This window comes from Ciconia boyciana, chromosome 13 (assembly GCF_034638445.1).
Source record: "Ciconia boyciana chromosome 13, ASM3463844v1, whole genome shotgun sequence".
NCBI lineage: Eukaryota > Metazoa > Chordata > Aves > Ciconiiformes > Ciconiidae > Ciconia > Ciconia boyciana.
Window position 1 is genome coordinate 18653843 of NC_132946.1, and position 25674 is coordinate 18679516.

General features: G+C 47.0%; 1 protein-coding gene across 1 annotated transcript in view; it reads left to right on the forward strand.

Annotated features, from left to right (window-relative positions):
• The window catches only part of RAB40C (RAB40C, member RAS oncogene family), a 37958-nt gene that overhangs the window by 2312 nt on the left and 9972 nt on the right, over positions 1–25674 (forward strand). Inside the window, exons 3-4 of the mRNA XM_072878020.1 lie at positions 18274–18334; positions 20551–20611. Of these exons, the coding sequence (XP_072734121.1) occupies positions 18274–18334; positions 20551–20611 (122 nt within the window). The remainder of the gene's footprint in view (positions 1–18273; positions 18335–20550; positions 20612–25674) is intronic.

Below are 25674 nucleotides of genomic sequence, written 5' to 3' on the forward strand. Positions count from 1 at the left end.
CTGATATTCCTGACAGCCTTGGCAATCAAACTCCCTCCATCTCTGGTGCAGTTGGAATGTGCGTACTGACAGGGCACGCTTCTCCGCCAGCATGCTTTCACTCTGCCCTGACAGAGACCATCCCCTGACCTGAAGGCACTTAATTTTGTGAACAGCTAGTGCCTGGCCTCCTTTTTGACATGTGCCTAACGCTGTCCCAAAACTGCAATGGTGGAAAGTTATGTAGAGGCTCTTTTTGTAAATCTTTTACTTGTAAGTGCATTACCCTCCTCCTCATCCCCTCCCAGACCCCACATCCCAATTTAAAGCAAGTATTGTATCATCTACTACTTGTTTAATCTGTCCAGAAAACAGAACCTGCCATTATTCATGTGAAATGGAGTATGCTTTAGGTTGGTCTTGTGATTGGGACATCTCATGTCAAGCTCAGATCCGTAACCTCTGGTGGGGAGGGGTAAAGCCGTTGTGCCCTCTCTGTCTCGTTGGGGTCTGCTGCTTTTACTGTGTTGGCCAATGTTTTGACACACATTTTTTGAAATGCAGTGTGAAATGGATTGTCCTTTCAGCTCTGGGAAGGCATACCTTTAAAAGTGATGCTCTGTAAATGAAGCTCTCTATTTTTGCTGATGCTCATCTGCTGTACACCTGGCCTCTTGAAAAGGGTTTGAGGGATTTCTCTCCTCCATGAGTGGCTGGGTGTTGGAAGAGCAGGCAACCAAGAGATAGCCCTTTTTCTATCAGCATTGCTTTTGAGAACAGTAAGCAGCGGGCATCCTCTGCTTGCTTATGTCCAGTTTCTGAAAGCTTTGGGTACAGGATGAGCTATGTCTCTCTTAAAGCATCGTAGTCACTTCTGTCTGTCCTTGTTCAGGATCCCTGAGCCGAAGCATCGCTTCTCAACTTAGTCTTATAGCTTGGCACCTCGTAGTAAATCTGGCACATCTTAAATTAGACACTGCAGTTCCTATTGTGTATGGCAAGACCTTAGAAATGTCCTTTATTTAAATTGCTGTTAGAAATGAATCTGGTCCATGTAAGTAGAGATGGTTGTTACTCCCTGCATGCTGATCGCCTCTGCAGTGAGAGGCATGAGTGATGCCCCCAACCATTGCTGCACCCGAGCTGCAAGGGCACTGGATACAGAACTTCTGGTGACTTGAAAACAGCATTTTGAGGAGGGATTTGAGGTCCATTTGTCACCTCTGTGTTTCTTAGTAGGTTCATGCTGAAGTTACCAAGTGTATCGGTCTGCAGGAGCATCAGGCCCAGCACCCCGTGGCAGAGCAGGATCTGCCCCAGGAGCGTTGTTTGTGTCGTGTGGCTGGATATTGTCACCTCCCATCCCCCGGAGGGTTTGTAACTGAGGTGGACTTTTACATTTTCTTGGCCAGCTGCAAAAGGCCCTTAATTAAGCCATCTTACTAGTATTTTGGTGAAAATGTGGGCTTTTGGGAGAACGTTATGGTTCGTTCTTCTGGGCTTCCAGCGTTGTCCTCCTTCCCAACTTTCACCCACCTCACTCCCTAAATCTGCACTTCTGGAGGCAGGGTGCCATTCTTGGAGCCCCACCGCTGCTCTTGACAGCCAGAGGACCTCACCCGGGAACCAAAAATCCTGCCTTTCCCCTGAGTGCCTTCTCTTCTCAGCACTCGCTCCTTCTCCCAAGGTACAGGGGAGGGCTGCTCTGGCCCCGTGCTGTGAGCTGCGGTGTTACAGCTGACTTGGAGCAAAACCGCATGCCTTACGGATACGAGTCAACTACACAAATCACTTTTCACTTTGGTGCTTAAGTTGTCCACTTGAGGTCTGTGTGTATACTTCCCCAAGTACCAAAGCAGGGCAGAAATGTCTCTGGTTGCAGGGTGGTTTTGGACAACCGAGGTGTGGTGGAGCTGCGTGTGAAAGTAGGCGCAGTGTATGTGTCCTGCAAAAGGAAGACAAGGCTATTCCTCACCTGAAGGACCTGTGGCTTTGTCACTACTGTGTCATACATCCACTCTTGAATATCTAGTTATTCATGTGCTCGTGCTGAAATGATCTTGCCTAGCTGGTTTGTTGGCTTGCTTGAAAAGCCGGCCCTGCTCAGGCTGCATCAACACCGGGTGAGTCAGGGGAGGACTCCTTGCACAGGAGTGCTCAGCAGGCACGAGTGCCATTGCTGCCGTATGAGACGGTGCCCTGCGTGCACCAGAAATAGGGCCGGGCTGGTCTCACCACACAGACGTGAATGTGATGTGCTCCTTCCTCACGTGATGGAGGGCTTTTTCTGTGGCAGAGCCTTCCCCCTCACCTGCTGCTGTTCCCATAGGAAGGGAGAAATGTGTGTTAAGGAAAGAGTAGAGCATGTTTCTGAGCAGATGGCTTTGACTGGAAGGGGGATGGATTTTTATTTTTATTTTTTTCCCTGTCCTCAGCTTGTATTAAGAAAGTGATGAGAAGGAAGCCTTATGTCCGCACTCTGATCTCCTTTCAAAGATCACGTGAAAGCTAAACTGAAAATGTTGCCCTGCCACAGGGATGGTGCTGTGACCAGCCCTAATGCAGCGAGCCCCGATGCCTTGTCCCTTAGCTGGGGCTTGGTGCCTTTATTTGAGCACCATCCTTAGGTGCTCTGTTACCCCACTGCTATCCAAAGACCCAAGGAAATGTTAGGAAAAAGGCAACTTAAGTGCTCAATTGCAATAGCTACCGACAGGTTTTATGGTTCAGATAAAAACTGGATCTTTCCCAAGAGCTCTTCCCCCATAGCAGAAGTGCAAGGAATTCAGCTTCTGGGCAGGAGCGGTAAGCCCGCCGCAGCTCGGTGTCTGTGCAAGGAGCAAGGTCTGGGGCAGCGTAGCTTCGTGGCCTTTCCCTGGCCGGGAGGGCAGGGAGACGCAGTATTAACGAAGAGTGGCTGAAGACACTGCTCAGCCCTAGGAGGTGGCCAGGACCCTCCCAGCCAGTGCTGTTTGCCTGGGGACCTCACCACTGCTGTTTAATTACCCAGTTGTTTATTTGAGCAACCCACATCTTCAGATGTCTTTTCCCTCTGGTTGTTTTCGTGCAGCTGTCTAAATTTGGAGGCTCCTAAGCTGTCCCTTTCAAGTCTTTCTCTACAGCAATTACTCTCTCAGTATGTCCTGTGACCCCTCAGTCACCAGCATGCATCCAGAAACATCACCTGTAAAACTGCTCTGCTTTGCTTCATAGCAGTCTTCACGTTAGTTGCTTGCCAACCAGGAGATCGTCCGTACCACAACCAGCGTACGCAGGGGTGGAGGAAAGGGGATGCCTTGTCTCACCTTCCTCGCTGCCAAGGAGGGCTTGCTTCTTGATGCTTCTGCTCCTTGCCTGTCGAGTTTCCTGACTGACTGGGGAGGTGGTCTCTTGCTTCTCATCCACAGCCTCTGTGTTTGCTACCGTGTTTGGGTGGAGGTCCTGCCACACTGCTGCAGAGTTTGCCATTGCTGGTTTGCTTTTCTCAAGCCTTAACGAAGCGTGCGGCCGAGCAGTTCTGCTTTAAACTTCTGCAGCTCCTGTAAGGACAGGACCTCTGTAAATACCTGGCAGCATCTAACCTTCCCTTCTTGAGCATACAAGAAACAGTTGCTGGGTGTACTGGTGTTCAGTAAAACCATGGGGGGAGCAGCACTGATGTGGCACCTTCTGGGCATAGACACAAGAGTCACAGATGTTGAGCACAGCCTTGAGATTGCAGCTGAGCGCTCATCCTGGCATTGCTGCAGTGTGTCAGGGCTCTCTTTGGCATCGGCGAGGAGGGAAACATTGATCCTGGTGCTGGTTTGCTGCTGCCTCCTTGCCTGGCCACGTGCCACCGGGTGCGTTCCTGCTGTCTGCCAGAGCAGTGTTGTCCCTGTGGGTGGTAGACACGAGCTGTCCGGCTGGGCTGGCCTGCTGTTTCAGGTGCTGCACACCAGTGGAAACTGCTGTTTATTTTCTGGCATAACTGTATTATTTGGAATACTGTTTTATTTTGAGGTTTTAGTGCTCTGATGCGAGGGGGATTGAGGCAAAATGCAGCCTTGCCATCATGTCCCTGTAGTGGCTGCAGAATTGATCTGTGGGGAATGCTTCAGCAGGACCACACTGGTCGTGCTGCTCAAAATCTCTTTCGATGGCTTGCAGAGTGGAGAGTGGTTGTTGCAGCAATTCCCCATGTCTGCCAGCACTTACATCAGTGTCCTTCAGGGATGTTCGCTTCCCTGTCATCAGGGACGCAAAACTGATCTCATCAGAGCAGGCTTTGGCTGAGAGACAACTCCAGCATCTCTTATTTCTTCATTGTTTACTACTTATCCTTTGTGTGAAAAATATTTCCAAATGTACAGTGTTGAACCTCCATCTCTGCTTGATGTGGGACTAACTAGCTGTGGCTTAAACTTAAACAAAACCCAAAACAAACAAACAAACAAACAAAAACCCCCTATCAAAACAAAAACCAAACCCCAAACTGAGTGCCTAGCAGGTTTTGATGTCTTCAGCTCTCTCTCAAGTCAGAATTAAGGATGTACAGCACTGTAGGAGGGTTGTTTCAGGAGGGTTGTGTTTTTGTTGTGTTTTTATAAAGCTGGGGAGTTAATCTGCAAAGTTCTTGATAGCACTGGGCAGTTCTCACCACCTCTAATCCCCTGTATGACAGCTTTGCTTTTACATGGCTGTTAATATGTTTCTGAGCTATAAGTGCACAAAGGTGATCTGAACTGAGCAGTATAAATCTGAAATGGGTGGAATGTTCTTCTAATAACTGGGATTAAAAGTTTGTCTGTATTTTTTATTTTTAAAAAGCGAGTAGGTTTTGCTCTCTCCAGATCCTGCGATGGCATTGTCCATGTCTCTTGGTGTGCGGGGGTTTTTTGTTTGGTTGTTTCAGTATATAAGCCGCATAGGAAAGCCCATGGAAAATGTCTCCTCCTCCTCCGCCCCGTCTCCTTCAGCTTTTGTTTCCAGCTGTTCCCTGGCATGTTTTCCTCCGGCAGCCTCCCTCTCTCGGAAGAGCAGAGCATCTTTCCCTTGCACTTGCAAATAGCTACACTACAAGCTTAGGTTTTGGAGCTGAGGTTTCATAACCTTGCTTTTTATCTCTCTTTCTTTCCCTTTACCCCTCACCTTCCTCTGGCAGCCCAGGCTCGGCATGGAATGAGCAGTGATACAGAAGCATTATGTCATACCGGTTTCTATTTGATTGCAGGCAGAGGAGGAGGAAGGAAGCTCTGGTGTGAAAATCTTCAGCTCCGTTTTGCTAAATGCTTTTCTGTGAGTTGAGACTCACCTGAAAGGGAAATTTCCCTAGGGTGTAGAGGATTGTGGCTCAGGGCTAGGGCCTCCCATCGAAGAGGTCTGTTTGTTTCTGCAAAAGTTGTGGTAATAGTAAGGTTGCAACATCGGCTCAGAGGCTGCTTGTTCCTATAGGGCTTCTGTTTGCTGAGAGCATTTTTATGTAGCCATAGCTTTTTAGATTTTCTTCCTCTTTTCTACCTCCTCTTTGCCTCATTTCCATTGCCCCACTGGGAAACTAGACAATATTGTATCATTTTTAAACTTTGACACCTGTTCTCCTATAAATAAAACATCAGAAGTGATTAATGTCCTGTATGTGCTATGCAGTGCTGCAGCCATTTCAATATCAGGCACTGAATGTGGACAAAAATCCTCATGCTATTCAAACAAAATATTTGCTGTTCAAACCATCAGTGGTTAAGGAGGAGACAGGCAGAAGGGGACACTGAAAGGCTGTATTTAACTGGCAGTTTAATAGAAGGTGCTGTGCATCTCTGGAATAATCTCCTTTTAAAGAAAATGCAGGATTTTTATTTATTTATTTATTTATTTTTAGAGATGCCATTTTAACTTATTTTCTAGCCCAGCTTCTGAGTTCCCTGGCCCATTTGGGGGTTTTACTGTACAACTTTCCTGTCTTTGCAAATGATGCTCTCTGCACACACACCCAGTCACGTGCACAGAAATTACCCTGTCTTCTGTTTGCTTCTGTACCGGTTTTAACAGCAACAAGCTGCAGTCCATTTTGCCTGTGGTTCTGGAGGCCGAGTGGAGAGGAGACCTAACTAGATGAAAACAAACAAACGAAAAAAAAACCCTCAAAAAACCCGAAAAACCCCACCCCACCATTTTGCCTGTCCTGTTTACTTAAATTTTCTCTAGTTGTCCTGAGAGCTGTTCTTTTTCGTATGCTGAGAATCTGCTCAAATAACTTGATGGTAAAATCCCTACAAGAAACAGTGTGCAGGTCTGTGCTACGGCACAAGGAGATGAAACTCTGTGGGGTTGATCTTACCTAACCTGAGAGCCTTCTCTGTGCTGCTTGCCATGCTAGCAAACGTATGTTTACTGTGAAATGCCTCCTTAGGTTGAGGCACGCTTGTGTTCTTGTAGGTGTCGTCTGCATTACAAGGTTAAAATTCAATACTTTTTTTCTATTTTTAAAAATGCAAAATGCTGGCTTTCTCCTCGTAGCAGCAAAAGTCGTGCTTCGGAGTTGCAGCCAGGGTAGCTGGGGTGAGATCTTTCTCCTGCAACAGCTGTAGGTCAGGAGGAGGGGAGGACCTGGGAGGCTCCAATTTGGGCTGAGAGTGGAAGGTTTGAAAACGTGATTTCAGGCTGTTGAGAGCTGCTGTGGAGCTGCTGTGACGCAGCACGCTTCGTGCAGGTGTGTAGAGGGGTGCTTGCTCACGTGCCTGGAGATTTGTTGTTACCACTGGAAACAGCACACCGAAATGTGAAACCAATGTTAGCAGCCGTCCTGATGCTTCCAGTGTGGAGCAGTCTCTTTCCGGCGTGGGGCTCGCGGTCGGTGCAGCAAGACCAAATTCAAGAGCCCGTGAAATTCGTGGTGGGTGGTCTCTCCGTAGCTGCCCTAGGAGCTCCGTAAGTACATGTGCTTGGCAGGCATGTGGTGCTTAACCTGTCTACACCCAGGTGAAATGCTGTAGCCTTCTTTCTGGGTGTTTGGGTGTACAGCGTCAGTCTGGAGATGGCTGCGTCACTGCTGGCTGCCTCTGTTGCAGTGTTGCAATGTGACCCTTTAAATGGGGAAACCTGGAGATGCCAACTGGTGTTGAGCAGCGGGGTGAGGATGGCAGGAGGGACTGCGGATGCATGTCCCGCCGATCAGAAACTGCTGCTGTGTGCGTCCAGATCCATGGGCAGGATCCCCGAGCAGGTGTGCAGCCGTACGTGTGAGCCTGGCATCTCGGGCATGGTGGTGTGCACATCAGCCTGGTGGTGATGCCACGAAGGTCTGGTGCTATAGAGGAGCATTTCCCATGTATTCGTGTGCACAGTGTTCAGAGGTGTAAATGTGGAAGGTGAACCTCTTCAGTATCCTGATATTGATGGTATTTGGACAAATACTTGGAATTTTTTGAGTGTTGTGGGTTTTTTTTCTTTGTCTCCAAGCATATCTTGGTGTTTGTACGGTAATCTAGCAACAATGAAGATTGTTATGGTGCCCTCTGATTTTCCTCATAGGCTGTCTTTGTTTCTGAGTGCAGCTGTATAGTTTTTATGGAGATCTGAACTGCAAAGCATGAAGAAACTCTTTTGTTTGTTGTCGCTTCTGTGCATAAAATTATTCTTGATTTTCTTCTAAAGCACAAATCCACTTAACATCCCCAATTCTGGACTGACTTTTGACTGTTCCGTGGCTTCCCGGGTGCCCGCTGAAATTGTTTGAGCTTTAAGAACAGATTTGCTTCTGGCTCCAAATGCTGTTTTCAGATGCAGTTGTCATCCTTAAATGAGCCCAGCACAGAGGTCCTCTGTGCGAGGACCACATAGCTGCTGAAACGCTGCTGGGCTGTGGAGCAGGCAGTGGAGAAGTGAAGTCTTCTGCAAATCTGGGCTTCTTAGAGGTCTCAGAATAAGTGTTTTGCTTTTGGCTGGTTACAAAACCAAACAAGCAATTATTTGTCTGAGATCCCCACCTACGAGCCTTTAGCTGTAGATGAAGGTGCCTGGGAACAAACTCTGACACGAGCAGCCTTTTTGCAAAAGGCTTCTGACTGGAAGCCTGAATCGAAAGCACTCTTGGTTGAAATGAAGGAGATAAGAGTGGAAGACAGAGTATGTTTTTCAGGAGAAAATCCACAAATTTGGGTAACTTAAAATAATTGCAAAGTGTTTGTTCTCTTTCTGTTTCTGTATGTGTCTTTGTACGAGGTGCTTGGCAGCCTGTTGGATGTATCGCGCAGAGCTGCCAAGTGCCGCAGCAGCTCCCTTGAGTTGGCAGGAGCTCGCGTGACGTGCCGAGCTTCGTTCGGGGACGTGGGCTCCTGGCCGTGCGTGTAGGGCTGAACTCCTTGGCTCAAAACAGCTCAGACTCATCTGCTGCACAGTTAAATAATCGGAAGCTCCTCATTACCTTCCATTGAGTTGTGCAGCAATAGTGGATTTTGTATTTGCTGTGTGAGCAGGAGATGACGAAGGCTTGAGCAGATGGCTTACATCTACCCCTGTCCCGCAGCCATGTGGGAGCGACACTGGTCTCCTGCGTGCCCGGTAAGAACCGAGACCTCTTGTTCCTGTTCCCAGGGTGGCTGCTCAGCTACAACGCAGGGCAGGAGCACCGTGGTAAAAGCACACGCTTTCTGACCCTCAGCTCCAGCTCCGCAGGCAGGAGCTGGGGGAGTTTTGCAGTGATGCTGTTCGGGAACTTTTATCACCCTGCTTAAAACAAAGAAGTAGTACTGCCAAGGTAAATGCTAACACCAAAAGACACAGACCTGGGGTGAATCCACCTTTGTTTTAAAGCATATGTTTTGTTGACCCCTGTTGTTGATGGAGATAATTTGTTGTTTGTCTATCTAGAGAGTAGGTAATTGAATGCATGACTCAAACTGATGAGCTCATGTGTTGTTTGGAAGGGATTTTTTCTGTGGCTTACAGCTCTGAGCTGACTAGCTAAATTGCTGCTGTTAATGTGCTGCTGTTCACACTTTTTAAGGTCGGATGACTTCATCAGTTGTTAGTTGAATAGCTTGAATTCACTTTTTTCGTCAGCTAGTGTTTATGTGCTCTTACCACATTTTTTCTGAACAATTTAGTATCACTTACAGATGATGGAGAAAATAACTACTCTGAGTTAATGGTAGGAAGTGGAAGGTGATGCCCTGGTAGTATCTTCTACGTACAGATGCTACTGCCTGTTTTTTAAATTACTTGAGTCAGAGGATCTCGATACCTGCGTCTTTGGTGCATGGCCCCAGCAGCTGCCTTCTGCCTAGGAGTGGATTTTGGTGTTGGGTTAATACCTGTGCAGTGCAAAACCTGTTTGCTTTGAATGTGCATTCAACAGTTGGCAACTCCTGGCCTGCTGTCATTTCTGTACCCATCTGCCTTGTTTGACTAGAAATGAAACGACAAGTCTTTTGTATCAACTTTTGCCCACAAGTGAACAATTCTGATATGAGTCTTCAGCCCTGGCTGCCCTTTTACTCATAGGCTGTTGAAGGCATGAAAAAAAAACAACCAGAACCTGAAAAAAACCAAAATAAGGCATTTTGAACTACACTCATAATGCATCCTAGCATCATGTTCTGCTTCTTGGAGCAACTTGGCTGCTGGACCCAGTAGCTGTAGGATGACAGTTGGTTGAACATCTCGCTATAAACCCTTCTTAAATGAAAAGGTGCGGGATGTGGGATGCAATGAGAGGGAACGTGTGAACATGGTGACGGGGGCTCTGTGTGTGGGGAGGGTGGGTAATAACTGCTGTCATCTTGTGGAAGATGTGGAATACAGTTGTTCTGCAGGAAGATGAGTCCCAGGAGGCCAGTGCCCGCTCTGGCTTGAGCAAAGAGTCTGTGGAGAAGCCGATGAGTTTGTATGGCGCTGCCTGTGTCACAGGAATATGCTATGAAACTTCTGGAGTAGCTCTGTCCCTCTTGGCCTGACCTAGCTCCTGGTACACCTCCAAAGCTGGGCACTGGAGAGGGATGCTGCCGGGAACGCTGCTCGTGGATAACACCCTGTGGGTGGGGGGTTATTTCAGGGTGAAATAACCTAACGGGGGAGGGTCTCTATTCAGGTGGTGTTGTGAGATGCTGTGCCAGTGGTCTGGCATCCTTGCTGTCCAAATTCCTGCTGTCAGCCCCACAAGTGAGTGCAGTTTGGTTATGGGGGTGGTGGCGGTCTGTGGAGTTTTGCCTTGGTTTTGGGGTGGGGTTTTTTTGCATGCTGAGGCCTACAGGTGGGATTGATGCTCTTATTCTGGAGCTGCTCTGCTGTTGTGTCCCAATGCAGACCAGGAGCTACTGCACCCATCTTTTGGCCTCAATTTTGTGCCTTCCCAGCACTTCTCTTCCCTTGTTTGTTCTCTTTGGCTTGTTGGCGAGGACGGGACTGGCTGGATGTCGCTGCTTCTGCCCTTTCTCTGCGCTCAGCAAGGATGGGGGCAACCCCGCTAATTTGTTTTGGGGGAAACCAAGTGGCATACTATCCCAGATGTCAGGTGCGGCGTGGTGCTGCTGCCCTGTTGGAAATTATTATTGCTTTTCATCATTAACTTGCCCCTACGAAAACATTGGCCACGGTCAATTTGCTGGCTGCTCTCCCTATGTGCATGGCACACCGCGGTCTCTCTGGCTTTCCGAAGGAGCCAGGCAGCCTCGCGTGGTGACTGCACACATAGGGGCAAGGCTTTCCATTTTAAAACCGAGCTGCGGGAGTCATGGCTGAGAGAGGTCTAGTTAACATCTGTGACACCCAGGGACTTGGTAGAATAAACAGTCATCTTTAGACACTGCTCAGTTATTGCTGGCATTTGGGATAAATTCATTTCTGCACTAATGGCTTTAGGCTGAATTTACCGGAGCACAGAAGATCTCCAGTTACCAAGTCTGTTGTGCAGTCACTGCACTGGTCTTTGGACAGATTAATGGCTTGGTTGGTTTTTCCTCTTTTAGTCCAGCTGGAAGGTTTGCATAAGCCCTTTGGAGGGAGAGGGAGCAACCTTTCAGCAGCTTGCATTTTGTGCACATAACTAAGACTATTGCTAGCTTACGTGATAAAAGACCTGCCTGCATATCCCCAAAGGTGTGCTGAGGTTGGGGAGCCCGAGCGATTCCCAGCCAGGCACTGCCAGCCTTGCAAGAGGGTCTCGGAGGAGGGGACACCCTGCCCAGACCCCTCCCAGGGCTGTCTGGCCGGTAAGGGACTGCTAGGGAGGGGACAGGGCTAGTGTGTAGTTTACATCTTCCCAAAAATTCACAGTTGGTTATGGTGTTCTTGCTGGCATCCACAGCATTGTCTGAACTGGTGATAAAGGTTTTAAACTAAATTTACCTGTCTGTGCTTAGCCGCAGCTCTTGGAGTCCTTGCTGTTAAGAAACTTTATTGGAGGGTCATTCTTAACTTTTTCCTTTTGCAAAAGGGAAGGAAAAAATAATTTACATCCCATTGACCCATTCTAAAGTATTTCTTGGTGTTTATCTACTTTTAAATGAATGTTTTCACTGCTGCAAGACCATCTGCACACTGGATGAGTATGGCTTCTGATCCTTCCTTGTGCATTAAGGATTTCCACAACACTTGGGTTACAAATTCATTGCAATTTGTCTGTAAAGTCCGCCACGCTGATTGAGAGGTGTTCTCAGTGCTGCCCCAGGAGAAACAGGGTTTGCTCGATACTCTTGATGGCGTTTGCCTGTTTTGTAATCACAGCATGTCTTTAAATTTTTCAGTTATTGATTTGCCAGTGGCTCGCAGAGACCTACATTGCTTCCTCCTGAGGATTCTTTTGAACGCAGTGCAGCACGACCAGCCCTTCATAGCTGGTTACTCAAGTTCACTGTGATATCGCAGCAAGTTAAATATTTGATGTGTATTCTCTATTTTTTATTCCAGCCCTGCGCTCTCCCCTCCTCCCAGCAGTTGCTGGTCAGTGTGGCATCAGACCTGCAAATTTTTAAGATGACCTTTTAAGAAGTCCTAGACCTTTTCGTGGACTCAGCAGAGCTGATGACCTGTAGGAAAACAGAAGTGTCTGGGGGCAAATCCAGCATTTTCAGTTAGACAATTGTGGCGTGGTGGCTTTGGCTGTACTAATGACAGTCACAAATGAAAGTCCATCACCAGGCTTGCTGGGTGAGGTGCTGTGGTGGCATGGTGAGTTTCTGGTGGCTTGTGAGCCACAAGTGCTAAAATTTCCCAGTAGAGCAGAGCGTTTCTCTAGAGGTGCCAACAGATCAGGCACATCTCGCTCACCAGTCCTCCTCTGAGGACTCAAATGCCATCGTTGTTAAGAGAGTTGTGGAACGGAGCCACTCTGGCTTAATTACGCCTATAGATGAAATAACAATCTGCCAAAAAGCAGCATTAGTCAGATAAGTAACAAAAGTCTACTCAATTTATCTTATTTTCTTATTTATATAATGCATTGAGTGAAGGATTGGCCTTGGCTCATCATCATTGCACACCTCAGGTTTTGACTATTGACCTTATATCACTTTGCAAATGGGTTGATTGACTTCTTTTTAATTATAAATAAACTGAACCCAGTTTAATTTCATTTAAAAAAAGAAAAAAGCTGAGGTGGCATTATACAGTGCATGTCTGTAAGCTGGGGGAACTGATTATATTTTCAATGAAGTTCAAATAACATGCATTGGTTTTTGTTGTGGGTGGACTAACAGAAAGTGAGGTGGTGGATTCCGAGCTCCCACAAGCAGAAAACAATCCATTTAAGAAATGAGGTGGCAAAAGCATCTTTAGCCAATCTGATTCATGCAAACTGTAAATGACTTTAAGTGATAAGTAGAATGTCTCTCGGAAGGAAAGCAAGCTTGCCTTAAAACTATTATCAGTCTCACCTGAGTGCATGGATTTTTATTTATTTATTTATTTATTTATTCCCTCCTTTGGGAAGAGGTTTTTGAGCATCACCTCGAATGTCTTCTGCCCCAGATTGGTGAGTAAATTATGTTTTTCTCAAAGACACTGCAGATGCAATCTGGAGGTGTTGCTGCCAGCCTGCTGCAGCCTAGCCTTCGAGGAAGGTTGCAGGAAAACCTGCTGATGGCTTGCTTTAATGTGGGGCAAGTCCCAGTTGTACCTTTTTGATATTTGTATAGGTGCAGTGAAGCTGTTAGTTGGGGGCTGGATCATTAGAGCATCTCTGGAGGAGGACACTAAAATGCAATATTGGCTCTAGCATCACACTGAGAGCTGTAATCGCTCTCACCCAAGTGCTAAGTAAGGATCGCCTTGGAAAGCTAAAGGAGGAAAAAAGCATGTGCTGCTCTTCCTGGTGTAAGGTTTTGCTCAAATCTGACTTTTTAAGAGGAGGGGACCCTTCTGGTCCCCTGCTCAGGTGTTAGGGCAGAGTCATCTTGAGAGTCTGCAAAATTGTCTCCTTTTCTCTAAAACAAAGACCTACACGAAGCCAAGAAGCTGCTGTGCTTACAGCAGTAAATATTTATAGAGGCTTGTCCACTTGAGCTATTTAAAGCAATTTTCCTGAGATACTCATCTGTTTAAAGGGAGAGCCCAAGAGCAGCATGAAATATGTATCTCCCTTGTCTTTGTACCTTTTCCAATGCGACTTCCAGTTCGACGTACCTGCTTGCCTGCTGCCTCCTCCATTGTGTTTTCGGTGTGCTGCTGCTCATGCGGATGCAGTTCAGGGGCTTGGTGGAGCGGAGGGACACTTTTCTCCGAGCTGTGAATTCCCAGGAGGAAGGGGGACTGACAGCCTGATACAAAGTCGTATCAAGTGCTGGAAGAAAATTGTCATTTCTCTTGGAGGGATTTTACTTTTCCTTGTCATGTCAGGTGTAATCTTTCAGGTGAAAGTCTAAGTTTTAACTAAGCTAAGATTGGGTGTGGGGTTTTTTTCAGGTCCTATTGATGTGAAGTGTGCTGTGCTCTGCATGAGTAATTTGGAAGAGGTCAGAGTTTCCTCTAACACATCCTGCCTATTCCCATGGGAAAATGGCTTGCTTTCTTTGGTTTTCCTTATACCAATTGGCAAAAGAAATAAAGGTTTGGAATTCCCTGGAGTCTTGCCCAGGAGTGTTAAACCTGGCTCTGCAGAGGGGAATCGGGTGTCTGACATCAGGCTTGGTGACAGCAGATCACTTTGCAGAGCGCCCTGTGCCAGATCGGCTCGCTGCTTGAGAAATGGGGTTGAGATGGCGTCAGCGTAAGTAGGAGTCTGAAGCAGGGCTGGAAAAATAGCAGAGGAGTCGGCCTGAATGCTAAATTAGAGAGAACAGCCCAGACTTGTTTTCCAAGCCTCATTCATTTTGTTGCATCATGCTAGATATTGGTCAAGAAAGAGATCGGTTGATATAAAATAAGGTTTAAACACGGCTGTTTTCTTTTCCCCCAGTGCTGCGTGCCCCGAGGGCCGGGCAGGGTTGTGGAGGCAGCTGCTGCCGGAGAGTTGGCTGGTTTGCTGATGCTGCGTGTGCCGCAGGAGCATCGCGTGGGGTTTGTAGCAGCGCATCCCTTCCGGGGGATCAAAGCACGTTCTGGTGGAGAATAAATGTCAGTCTCGAAATGAGCTGTACTTGGCTGCGGGCAGAGGTGATGCTCAGGTGGGGGAAACCCTGTCAACTACAGAAATTAAATTTTAAAAACTTCCCTTAACTTACTGGCGTCTGAGCTGCCTGAAATGAAAAGGCAGAGGAGCAGCCCTGCCACGGCACGCTCACTGCCACGGCACGCTCACTGCCACGGCACGCTCACTGCCACGGCACGCTCACTGCCACGGCACGCTCACTGCCACAAGCACGCTCACTGCCACAGCACGCTCACTGCCACAGCACGCTCTGCCAGCGGCTGTCGCGCTGCCAGCAGCCTCTGTGCAATGGTGGCACCTAGTGGCTGCTGTGGCCCTCTGTCCCCAGGTCCCTGGGACAAGGGGGAAGCCAAGGCTGAGCTTGAGCTGTAGACTGGGCCTACGAAAGCGAGCTGGGCTCCTCGGCTTCCTTGTCAGCTGTAAATGGGGGGAGTATGTGTTGGGCTGCAGCTCGGGAAACTGCTGTGTGTTACTGGGACTAAAAGAGTCAGGTGCCAGCCGGGAGGTGGCCAGTACCGGTGTTAGCTGCTGTGGCAAGTCCTGTGATTTTAAGGGCATCTGTGATTGATGCGAGTTTTCTAGCACCAGCGAGCCATGGCCATCCTGCACAGCTACAGGAGAGCTGCGCTTGTGAGCTGCATCCTGCTCTGAGTACTAACCAGCTAAAAAAAAAAAAAGACCAAAAAAAAAAAGGTGTTGCGTGCAAGCTTTAAAGGGAGGCTGTTTGAGCTGTCCTGATGAACTGAGTGTGTATGGAAGAGGGAAGATGAAATTTCCTCCAAAATGTTGCAGTTGCACAGTTTTTGTCCTTATCAGTGAGCTTGGAGGTAGAGTTTTTGCTCAAAAACCTTTTGTAAATTTAGCCCCTAGTCCTAATTTGGGTGTATGCAAGTTAAAAAGTGCATTACTTTCCTCCAACCCGTATTACCAGATACTGCATAATGCTGACTGTAGCCTAGAATAAAAAGTCAAAACAGCTTTGCTTTTAACTCTAGTGCATGTGAATTCCTCAGGCCAGTTTCACGGCAATACCGCAGGTGTGTAGTCCTCAGAAAGGCCTTTATCCTTCACCTCCAGCACTCTGGTGCCAAGGAGAGAAATTCTGCCCAAAGACGCGGACTGCCCTGAGGCTAGGCAGCGAAACCAGCTGATTGGCAGCTGTCTGGAAATGTGAAGAGATAAATAGGGTACTTTCCTTTCTGGATTTTGCATTTGGTGTTTGACGTCGAGTGTGGTGGGCAGCAGGTGCCTGGAGAGTCTGCCAGAACCGCTCCATCATGGTGAGCTCTGTTGATTTCCCGCACAAGCAATGGGCTGCCATCCCTGCCTGTCCCTGGGACGGGATATCTGCAGGGGCAGGTAAACCATGCACCTCGGCCTCCCTCCCTCCATACCTTCTGTTCTGAGCATAGACGTTGCTGTGAAGGACATGAAGGACTTCTGCTTTGCCTGTTTATTTTCCCTGAGCATCTTTGGAGCGAGGAGCAGTTGCAGCAGGAGCTCAGGAAGTTTTCTAGTGCTGTTCTCTGGTGGTTGCCCACTTTGGTCGTGGCCATATTGTTCTGCCCAAAGGCCGGCGTTGCTCTGATTTAAAGTATGTGGCGTAGTTTCAGATGGGCATGGAGGGAATGGGTATTTGAAGCATTGCTCTGGTGACCGAGTCACGTGTATCTGTGACAGGGAACACATGTTCCCTGTGTTGGGGGTGTAGGCTGGGCAGTTCCTGAGCGTGGAGCCTAACGAGGGCATTTCTGGGTTTGTGTGTTTGGCGTTTCTGTTCTCTTTCCAGTCCAGCTGAACCTCTCTCACTTTTAAGAGCTGATAGTTGAGTGATTTATTTCACCTGATGGCAACATTTTTGGAAGTGCGTGGCCTCTGTGCCCTAAAAATGGTGTCATTATTCCCCCTCCTTGGTGCTGGCATGCAACTGCTCTGTCCATGCAGCTGGGCTGCTGGTGCAGAGGATGCTGAGGACTTACTGCTTGCAGGGAGCTCTTGTGCCTAATGAGAAATGGGGCAGCTCTGCATGGAACAGAGTCTCTGGGGATTTTGCATCTGAAACAGGGCAGTGGGCTTAATTAGCCCCTTCCCTAACAGCCCGTCAGCCTGTGCCAGGGGATGGTCCTGGTTCAGGAACTGGGGGGGAGATGTCTGGATGCTCCCCTCCTGGTTGCGGAGCAGGCTTGCTCCCACTGCTGCTCACCATCCTTGGGGACGAGGGAGATTTATATCTGCCTGAAAATAAATACAGATCATTCACTTGTCTCTGGAGGAAGATAAAATGTAAACTGTCTATTTTCTGTGATAAAGTACTGGAAATAGTTGGAATTTAAGATAATTATCTTTATTGCTTTTTATAGCACCCTGTGAAGGCTGAAATCTAATTTGTCTTTCACTAACAGGGAGCTCCTGCTGATGACTCAGAAAAATCCATTTGCTTTATTGACAAAGTTGTCTGGTTATCGGGGCAGTATTTTCCTTGCAGGAAAAGGGAAATACGGGTTGTAACACAGTGGTGGGTTTTTAATATGGGTTCAAAGTTTGATATCTATTGGTGAGAGGAAAAAAATAAAGTTGATCTAATCAGAGTGAAGCGACTCTTTAATAAAAGACGATTGTAAATTAGTTTATGCTTTAGGGGGTGTGCAGTAATGGTGCACGGTGCTTTGTTTAAGCAACTTCAATACACTTGAAGCTTATTAACTGGAGGTTGTGGAGAAGCTGCTTTTCCTGGGCACCTGATGCCCCTTGGCTGTTCCCAAGCCCAGGCTTTGGGGAAGGAGGTGGGAGGTGCGGTCGTGCCTCTTCCCTCCTGTGCCTGGGGAGCAGCGTGTTTGGCTTGGTTTGGATGTGTTGCTTGCAAGTGGAGTTGCCCCTTTTTTAAACGTCTTCTGTGTGCCCCTTTTTTAAACGTCTTCTGTGTGCCCCTTTTTTAAACGTCTTCTGTGTGCCCCTTTTTTAAACGTCTTCTAATGCTTCCTATGAATGTGAGAGATGGGCTCCCAGTTTTTAACAAACTCTTTGTGTATCTGAAGATGCTGGGCACCCCTTGTGCAAACGAGTTGCTTGTCAGCACAGCCTGGTGGTGTGATTTTGAGGGTCTTCTGCTGCTCTGGTATTATGGCTCTCTGAAAGGCAGTTGTCCGTGCTGCACTCTCAGCTGCTGGTAGAGGGGGAGTGCTTTCTGCCTTACCTGACCCTGTATGATACGCACCTGAGAGCTGCTCAGAAGAAGAAACAGCATTCTCTGGACAGGCTTTCAGTATCACCCACCTCCCAAAATGTCCTTTGAATGTTTTGGGCAGTGATGTTTGAGAGATGGTGGGTCTGCAGGCTGACTTAGCAGAGATGCTTCTAAATTGTTCATTGTTCTGGCTTACACCCCCACAGTCTGTAACTTAATGCTGTCACTTGGGATAATGCTACAGACCGCTGAATCTCCTACAGCTTGAGTCCTAACAAGTTTTATCCAACAATGGAGAAGTAAGAAGCAATCTAGGGGTTAACTATATTTTTAGGGAGGAGGGAGGGAGCTCCACAAGGGTAGGCTTGAAGCAGAGGTCTATTTCTATCAAGTCTCTGTAGCCCTCCATAAACACGCAATACAGCAAGGGGGAGAAAACATCACTTTCTGTAAACGTGAAATGATAGATCTGGGTGGGCAGAGCAGATTTCTTGTCTGTCTCTGACGACCTGCTCAGCATTTGCTCAGCTTTTAATTGGCTTCCTTTCAGGAATTGACTACAAGACCACTACTATCTTGTTGGACGGCAGAAGGGTGAAGCTGGAACTCTGGTGAGTATTTCTGAGCTGCTTTGGCTGCGCGTGCAGGACCAGTGACAGGGGCGGTAGTGCTGCTAGTGGGATGCTGTACCGAGCTGTGGGGAGTGCAGAGCATCCCCAGGTGTGCAGTGAGGCTTGCTGGGTGTTCTTACCAGTGAGTTATTCTAGCAAACCAGACCCCTTTCTGTGAATTGAGTAGCACAAACAGCATGCTGTTCTTTGCTGGAATACTCCGATTTCAGTCTTTCTCTGTCATACCTGACCGTGTTCCCATACAGCGCTCAATCACTGAGGGAACAGTATTATTTTGGAAGTAATACTGGATTTTCCTGAAATCCTAGGATGAGAAATACAGCCAAGAGAATAGGAAAGGAGGAGGAAAAAAGTGAGTGGAGCTCTTAGTCCCTACAGAAGCTGGATATTTCTCAGTGACTCAAGCAGAAAATTAGAACAAGAGCAGTGAATAGACCTCACAGTTAGTATCTGAGTATGGTAAACCCCTGGAGAGCAGGACTTACTGGAGTGACCTGACACTGGGATGGAGATGAGAGAATGCGGCATGGGAGGGGTGACCTCTGCGTTATCTGTCAGCACTGGAGGGAGACCCAGAGTCCTTCTGGCCGAGCTTTGTCTGAGGTTTAACCTGCTGAGAAGCTGCCACAGCAATCCTCTAGATGAAAGGGGAAGGATAGGTAGCCTGCCCCTATTCTGGGTTTCACCGAGATCTAGTAGGGAATGACACAGGCCCTAAAACATGAAGTTAAATAGCCCCTTTACCAACGCTTGCATCAAGTAACAGGAATATTGGTAATCTGTGTGAATTGTTAAATAAGAATGAACGCCATGTTCTCAACCTCAGTGACTGGCTCCAGCAGCGTATGGGTTCATGGTTTAATTATACCCCTGCTCTCTGAAGCTAAATGTCCTCATTTTTCTTACAAAAGAACAGAAGCAGCTAATTTGTCTCTTCTAGCTTGTATGTTTATGTGCTGTTTATATTCTTTTGTCTCTCTTGTAAGATGTCTGTTTTAACATTTCAGCCCCAAGTGTGTGGTTACTTATTGCCTCCCTCTTGAAACCCTCTTCTTTTTATACTGTAGTTCATGAGCTGGAGAACCAGCACAGAACCTGAAAAGCTGGTAGCATTGTTTTGTAATGCCTTATAATGTAATCGTTTACCATTACTTTCCTCATACAGCCCAATATTTGATTGTCGGGGGAGAAGGAGATTTAAGCACAGACTGTTAGATTGACATCCATGACCAATAATATGATCCTTGAAAGCTTTAGATCTGAAAGAATGACTGTCCTGAACTTGAGGTCACTGCCTTCTTCATATAGCTGGTGCAAATCTGGGACTGAGGGATTCATCAGGCTTCTCAGTAGTCATTAATATGTCTTTTATCCTGGCCCAGTGAGTAGATATGACAAACATCGTAACGTGTCTCTGATTACCCTGACGCATTTCAGTATATACTGGTTAAATCAGTGTGCTGGGCTCTGGCTTACTGTCCCAGATGTTCCTGAAGGCACTGAAAAGTGCTGGTAGTGTAGTCAAACTTATTTACACCATGTCAAGAGTTGCAGTCAGAACAAATGATAGTGACTGAATAGCCCCTTATTGTCGCAGTGGGCTAGAAATGCCATTCCCTAGTCCTGTTCCTGAGCTCTCTGTAGGGTATGGTCAACCAGGTCTGTCAGAGACCTGGGTATAAAGATAATTCCTTTCATTTTTGGTTAAAACATGTTTGAAAAAATAAGTGAAAGTAGACAGTGCAAGACAATTTCTTCTATCTTGAGTGCTTATGTTTATTTTACGATAGGTCAGCTGTTCTCCGTGACTAGGAGAGGTCTGCGGTCTCACTCTGACTTTGAACTCCCGTGGACTGTAGGGAACTAGAGAGAAAATCCTTTGTCCAAGGGAGTAAAATAACTTGCATCCTTGTACATCATAAGGTAGAGCTGAAGCTGAATGGTTTTGGTTTGTACCTTCTCCATGGGAAGTACAATGACAGTGAGGACCTCTGGAGTGTGTCTGACTAACTAAAGGTGGTGATGCACCCACCGATTCTTCCCAAAAAAACACCATGCAGAACAGTTTGGGTGCCATGCATGTTCTAAAGATCTGACAAAATCAACACTGATTTTTTTAAGTCCAATAGGAGATGTGCAGATGGGATTTGATTCTACAAATTTCATAGCTGTAACTTTACTTTTCTTTGTTGCAGGGACACATCCGGGCAAGGAAGATTTTGCACCATTTTCAGATCCTACTCTAGAGGAGCCCAGGTAAGTGTGGCCCTCAGTGCTTTGATGGGGCACACTTGCTTTTCCTTTAGGCTGTAAGAACCTTTTGTGCCATAGTAAAGAGCTCTGAAGAGGAACACATCAAGCATCAAAAGGATGGGATCTAGGTAAATGCCAAGAGGCACTGTGTGTTGTCTTGCTGCCTGGTATTCTGTTTTTATGAAATGGTGGGAGAGAGGGGAGTGAATGACAGACTTTCCTAGACTGCTACGGAAAAGGTCTGTTACGGATTATATTCAGTATTAGTTTCTAGAGAAGGGCTGAGAAGATGGGGTTATAGATGACAAGGCAATTCTAGCTCTAGATCTGCCTTAGTTTTAATGTGGGAGCTCGTACTTTCTGAGGTTTGTCAAATTTGTTTAAAAATGACACTGGCTTTCCCAATGGAGTTCTTCCAGACTGTGTTGCCTTCAAGTCAGTTCCAAAAATAGGGTGGCTCCTACTTCATGTTTGATGCAGACTTGAAACTAGAGCAGCTCAATTGGATCGTAAAGTACGTTCCTTAAAACATGAGACAGAGCGATGCATTTCGCGTTTCTCCTTTGGGCCCTGCTCCAGAATAGCATGTAGATTCTGAACAGCAGAAAAATCTTGTGGTCCTCTGAAAAATTGCTGTTAGTTAACAGTGCTTTCTTACAGTTTTATTGTCATCCTTTTAGTAATGTGACAGGGTCCCTCCAGGATAGTCATCCTAAATTAAATGAACTATTGTGTTTTCCTTTTGTTTCTAAATTGGAAAACTTGGGAGAAAGTTCCTCCCCTCTTAGACACTAAGAGTCGGAAGCTATATATCAGCCTCCTGACTGTGCCAGTGTCCTGGCAGCTTCCCAGCCTTTGGGAAACTTTGCCACTTTTATTCAAGCTCTTGCCACTATTGCTTTTGGCTTTTTGCTCCTTGTAGCTGTAGAACTTTGCTTTGCTAACTGGCAAAATCCATCATGCTCTCTTTCTGTAAGACTTCCTGCAAATTCACTTGTACTGTAGACATGAGAGCACTTCGCTTGGGATGTGCTGCTGATACCTCCTCCAGTGTCTCGTTTATTCTTGCTTGTGCACATCTCTGCTGTTGTGGCTGGCTTTGAGGCAGCTCCTTTGAAGCAGAGGCCAATTTCCTGGTGCTTGCACAAGTGCAAGGCAAAGAGTGTTGGAGCGTGCCTTCTGCAGTGGGAGAGTACAGCATCTCCCGTTCACATGCTCAGTCCCATGTGTGAGTTTATCTTTAAGCTTCCCTCTGTCCTTACTACATTTCAGAAAAATCTAGAGCTCCAATCCTAATATAACCTGCGGGCTTGAAACCATGTCACTTTCCTTACCAGTTATAAATAAACAGAATCGGTCAGTGTGGTTTTCTGATGACCACATAACTTAGCTTTGGTCAGTCTTTTTCTGAGACATGCTGTGTCAGATGCCCAAATCAAACTGGGAATAGAAAGCGGCAGGCTTCCTGACTAATGTGTCCAGAAATATCATTTGAGATCTTTTACCCCTATCTGCAGCATGACCTGCTTTTCCAAACTGCTGTACAGAACACTTTCTCCCCTTCGTGTAGACTGTGAACTCCTCAGAGCAAGTGCTGTGTCTCCACAGGGCTGCACCCAGCAGAGCCTGCACCCACATGCTGGAACTCGTAGCTGCTACCACCATACAGTGAACTGGGGCAGACAGGGAAGGTGAAATAAGTAGTGATTAGAATACTTGAAGTGGATGGAGAGACACGTACACATCTGTCTAGAAACTGCAGTGGAGCTGTAAGGCACTTGCACAGTGCATCCTTTGGGTTCCTGCAGCCTATTCTCCCTAGACGCTACGTTTGACACTGGATGCCATAAGATGTTGTATATCTAGCTGACCTTAAGTTTGAAATTGAAGATTGCTTTTATCTTCCTTTCTCAAAATGAAGTTCTTGACCTTCTTTGCTTTGGAGGCAACATCTTGCCCTTCTGCTATATTTATCAGTATTGCTTTAGGAACTCTCACCTGAACATCTGCAAGGCCTGCCTCATCCATATTATCTGCTTATCCTTCCCAAGGAGTCTGTCTGAGAGACGTTTGCAATAAACCTCATCAGCCAGGCAGAGGGACCTTTAATGTGAATGCTTTATTGCTGAATGCTGGGGTTTGGAGCTTACTTAAGCAGCAAGGCGTAGCTTACGGCTTTACCTCAAAGCCTGCATTCTGCTTGTGCAACAAATCCCTTTTCCAAAATACTGTTGTGATGCTTCAGTCCTGATCTGCCAAAATAGTCAACCTTTACAGTTAAAAACAACAAAACAGCCCTAAACAGCAAGCCTGCCCAGTAGGAGGAGCGGTAGTTCCCAAGTGAAATATCTCCACTGCCCTCTGAAAGGGTTCTTGAGATGAGCACAGTGAAAAGTGGGTGCCTCTTGAAGGCTGGTAGCTAGAGTCCATGTACAGTCTTCTCCAGGTGGCTTGGAGTAAAACTTAGATTGGTTTCAGCATCAGCTGATTGGCTCCCATGTGGCAATACAGCAATATTTGTGTATTAGCAGGAATATAGATAGTGTCTTTCAACTCACCACATCTTTCAATGGAAGAGGAAAGTATCGTAATTTAAACTCTTAATGGTTAACCAAAGCAAGAGGACTGTTTGTTTTGAATAACAAATGCTTGTGTGACTGCAAGAATGGACTTCAACACCTCCAGCTATTTTCAGTATGCAGAAGCTAACTTCTTCTGGCATAGCTTTAGCATAAAGACAACTTTAACCCAGTGTGGTCTTGGGGGGAAAAGAGATAAAATGCTCCCGAGTTCTCTTATTTCTTCAAGATGTATTTAATGCTGCATCCTGTATAGACTTCTTTGCTTCAGCTGTCTGCTTTCCTCTCTTGGTATCATCAGACTTCAAGAATTCTGCTGTAGGAAGCCTGATGCAAATCCAGGCAAATGGAGGCAAGAGAAACAGCTTTTTAATCTAACAAGCCAAAAGCTCAGGAAGAATAAATAGAGCAGAGAAGAGAGACGCCAGGGTAGGAAAAGCTCTGTTTAAAGTACAGTGTGATATTTGTACAAGAACGGCTTGGTATAAACTGGCCACCAGCACCTTCACACTGAAAATTAGCAGAAGGTTCTCACTGAGTAGAGGAGTGAGACTCTGAACTGAGCTTCCCCTAAGGAGCACAAGGGGAGCTGGAAGAATGAGTTTCCAAAGAGGGCTTTGACAGGTTGGCTGTGAGAGCAGGAGGCTGGCCTCACCAACCTGGCAGCCCTTACAGGGGTGACTGAGAACAGGGTGAGTCTATCTGAATAGCCAGTGCTTAAGAGAATACTTGGTATGAAAAGTGCCTTCAAGTAAGGGACGCACACCTGACTTTCCCACACACACATTGTTTCTCAAGTGTAGTGATAAGAATTGAGTCTTCTGAAGTAAACCCTGGAGAGGTTGCAAAGTAGAAAAACAGTCTCCAAATAGGGAGCAGACCTTCTTGGGAGTTTTCCTTTCCCCCACAGCACAGCCTCATGCTTTGCTCAGTCTGGACTGCAGGCTAGTCCCTCCCCAGTGAAAGGACTCTTCTTGAGCACCTTGATGCCTTTCCCAGTTTAGAGTCCCCACCACTTGCCTGGGTACATAGCCATGTGGCTTTCATGTTCAGCAGGAACTTCTTCCTCTTGAAAACATCTAAAGTAAAATAGCTTCACTGTCCTTGATGAGTTGTCTTCAAATGAGGACCAGTCCCTTCTTTCAGCCAAGGCGGACCAGCCACATTTGCCTCGGGATTTGCTGCGAGGATCACAGATCTGTCTTGCTTTCCCTCCCTGCCCTGTCTACCTGATCTGATCTCATTAGGAGTGCAAGGAGCTCTTTGGCTCAAGGTGGAGGCTTGTGGTCTACTGGTGTGCCTGGGACCCCCGCCTTTTCTTATCTTGCTTCTCTGATGTTTGAGTTTCCCTTCTCCTATCACAGCTGCTTTCATCATCCCTTCCCTCTTAGGGTCTATCGGGCCTGCAGGTCCTGACCGCATTGCTTCAGCGTCTCTCTTTGGGGCAAAAGAGGAGCAATTGTGTCTGGGATAGCAAAGCACTGGCCTCTAGGCACTGGTGGGGCGGGGAGAGTGTGCAGGCGATGTCATGGTGACTGCAGGGCCAGGGGAGGGTACAGATGGAAACCCAGTAGTGTTGTGACCTGCAGAACAAACTCGGGGAGTCTGAAGCTTGCTGTGTTGCAGAAGGATTTTTATATTAATTATCGCAGTGTAGCATATTGTGAAGGCCTTCAGTGATGCTTAAAGGTGCTTCAAAAATCTTTCATTTTGCTCTTGGAAATCTGCTTTTTGACTTTTTCTGCTTGGCTTTAAGGTCTCAGTCATACCGACAGCAGAGCTGGCATGCTGATCTCAACTGTTGGGTGCAGCTGTGGCTCTTCTGGCTCCTGTGAGCAATCAGAAGCTATTCCAAGAGTCGTCGCAGAGTGGAGAAAGAGGGTTGTGGTGGTGCTTTCTGGTCTAGCAAAGAAGAAGCAGCGCTAGTATCATTCCTGATGTGCTCATGTGCCAGTGATTTAAACTGTTTCTGGAAATGTGGCTTGCCAACTCTTCCCAGGCAGTGTGACAGAGAAGGTCCTTCATGAATAGTTTCAGACCATCTACAGGAAGCCATAATCAACATTCAAAAATGCTCCCATCTTACAGCGAAGCTGCAGCCCTAACAGAATAATGAATATTGTTGAGTTCTGCTTAGGCAGGTGATTGAGTAGCTGCTGTTTATCCTGTTCAGGGCTTCTTAGTATGCAGGAAGGTGGTGGCTTTTTTGGCAGCTCAGCAGACTCCGCTCTACCTTATGGCTTTCTTGGTTGCCGCAAATATCTTACCAGCCTCAGGCCATTTTGATGAGGTTGTCCAGCTGCTGGAGAACCTGCCTGACAAAATGTTTATCAAAAGCTCAGTGGTAAATACCCGCCCCCCCCATGCGTTATGGTGTTGGGAAATGGTTTGGCAGCAGGATGTAATTGCCTGTGAGCCAAGGTCCAAGGTGCCAGCTGGAAAGCCACGACCAAATGTAGCTCCGAAAGAGCAGGCAGGAGGAACAAA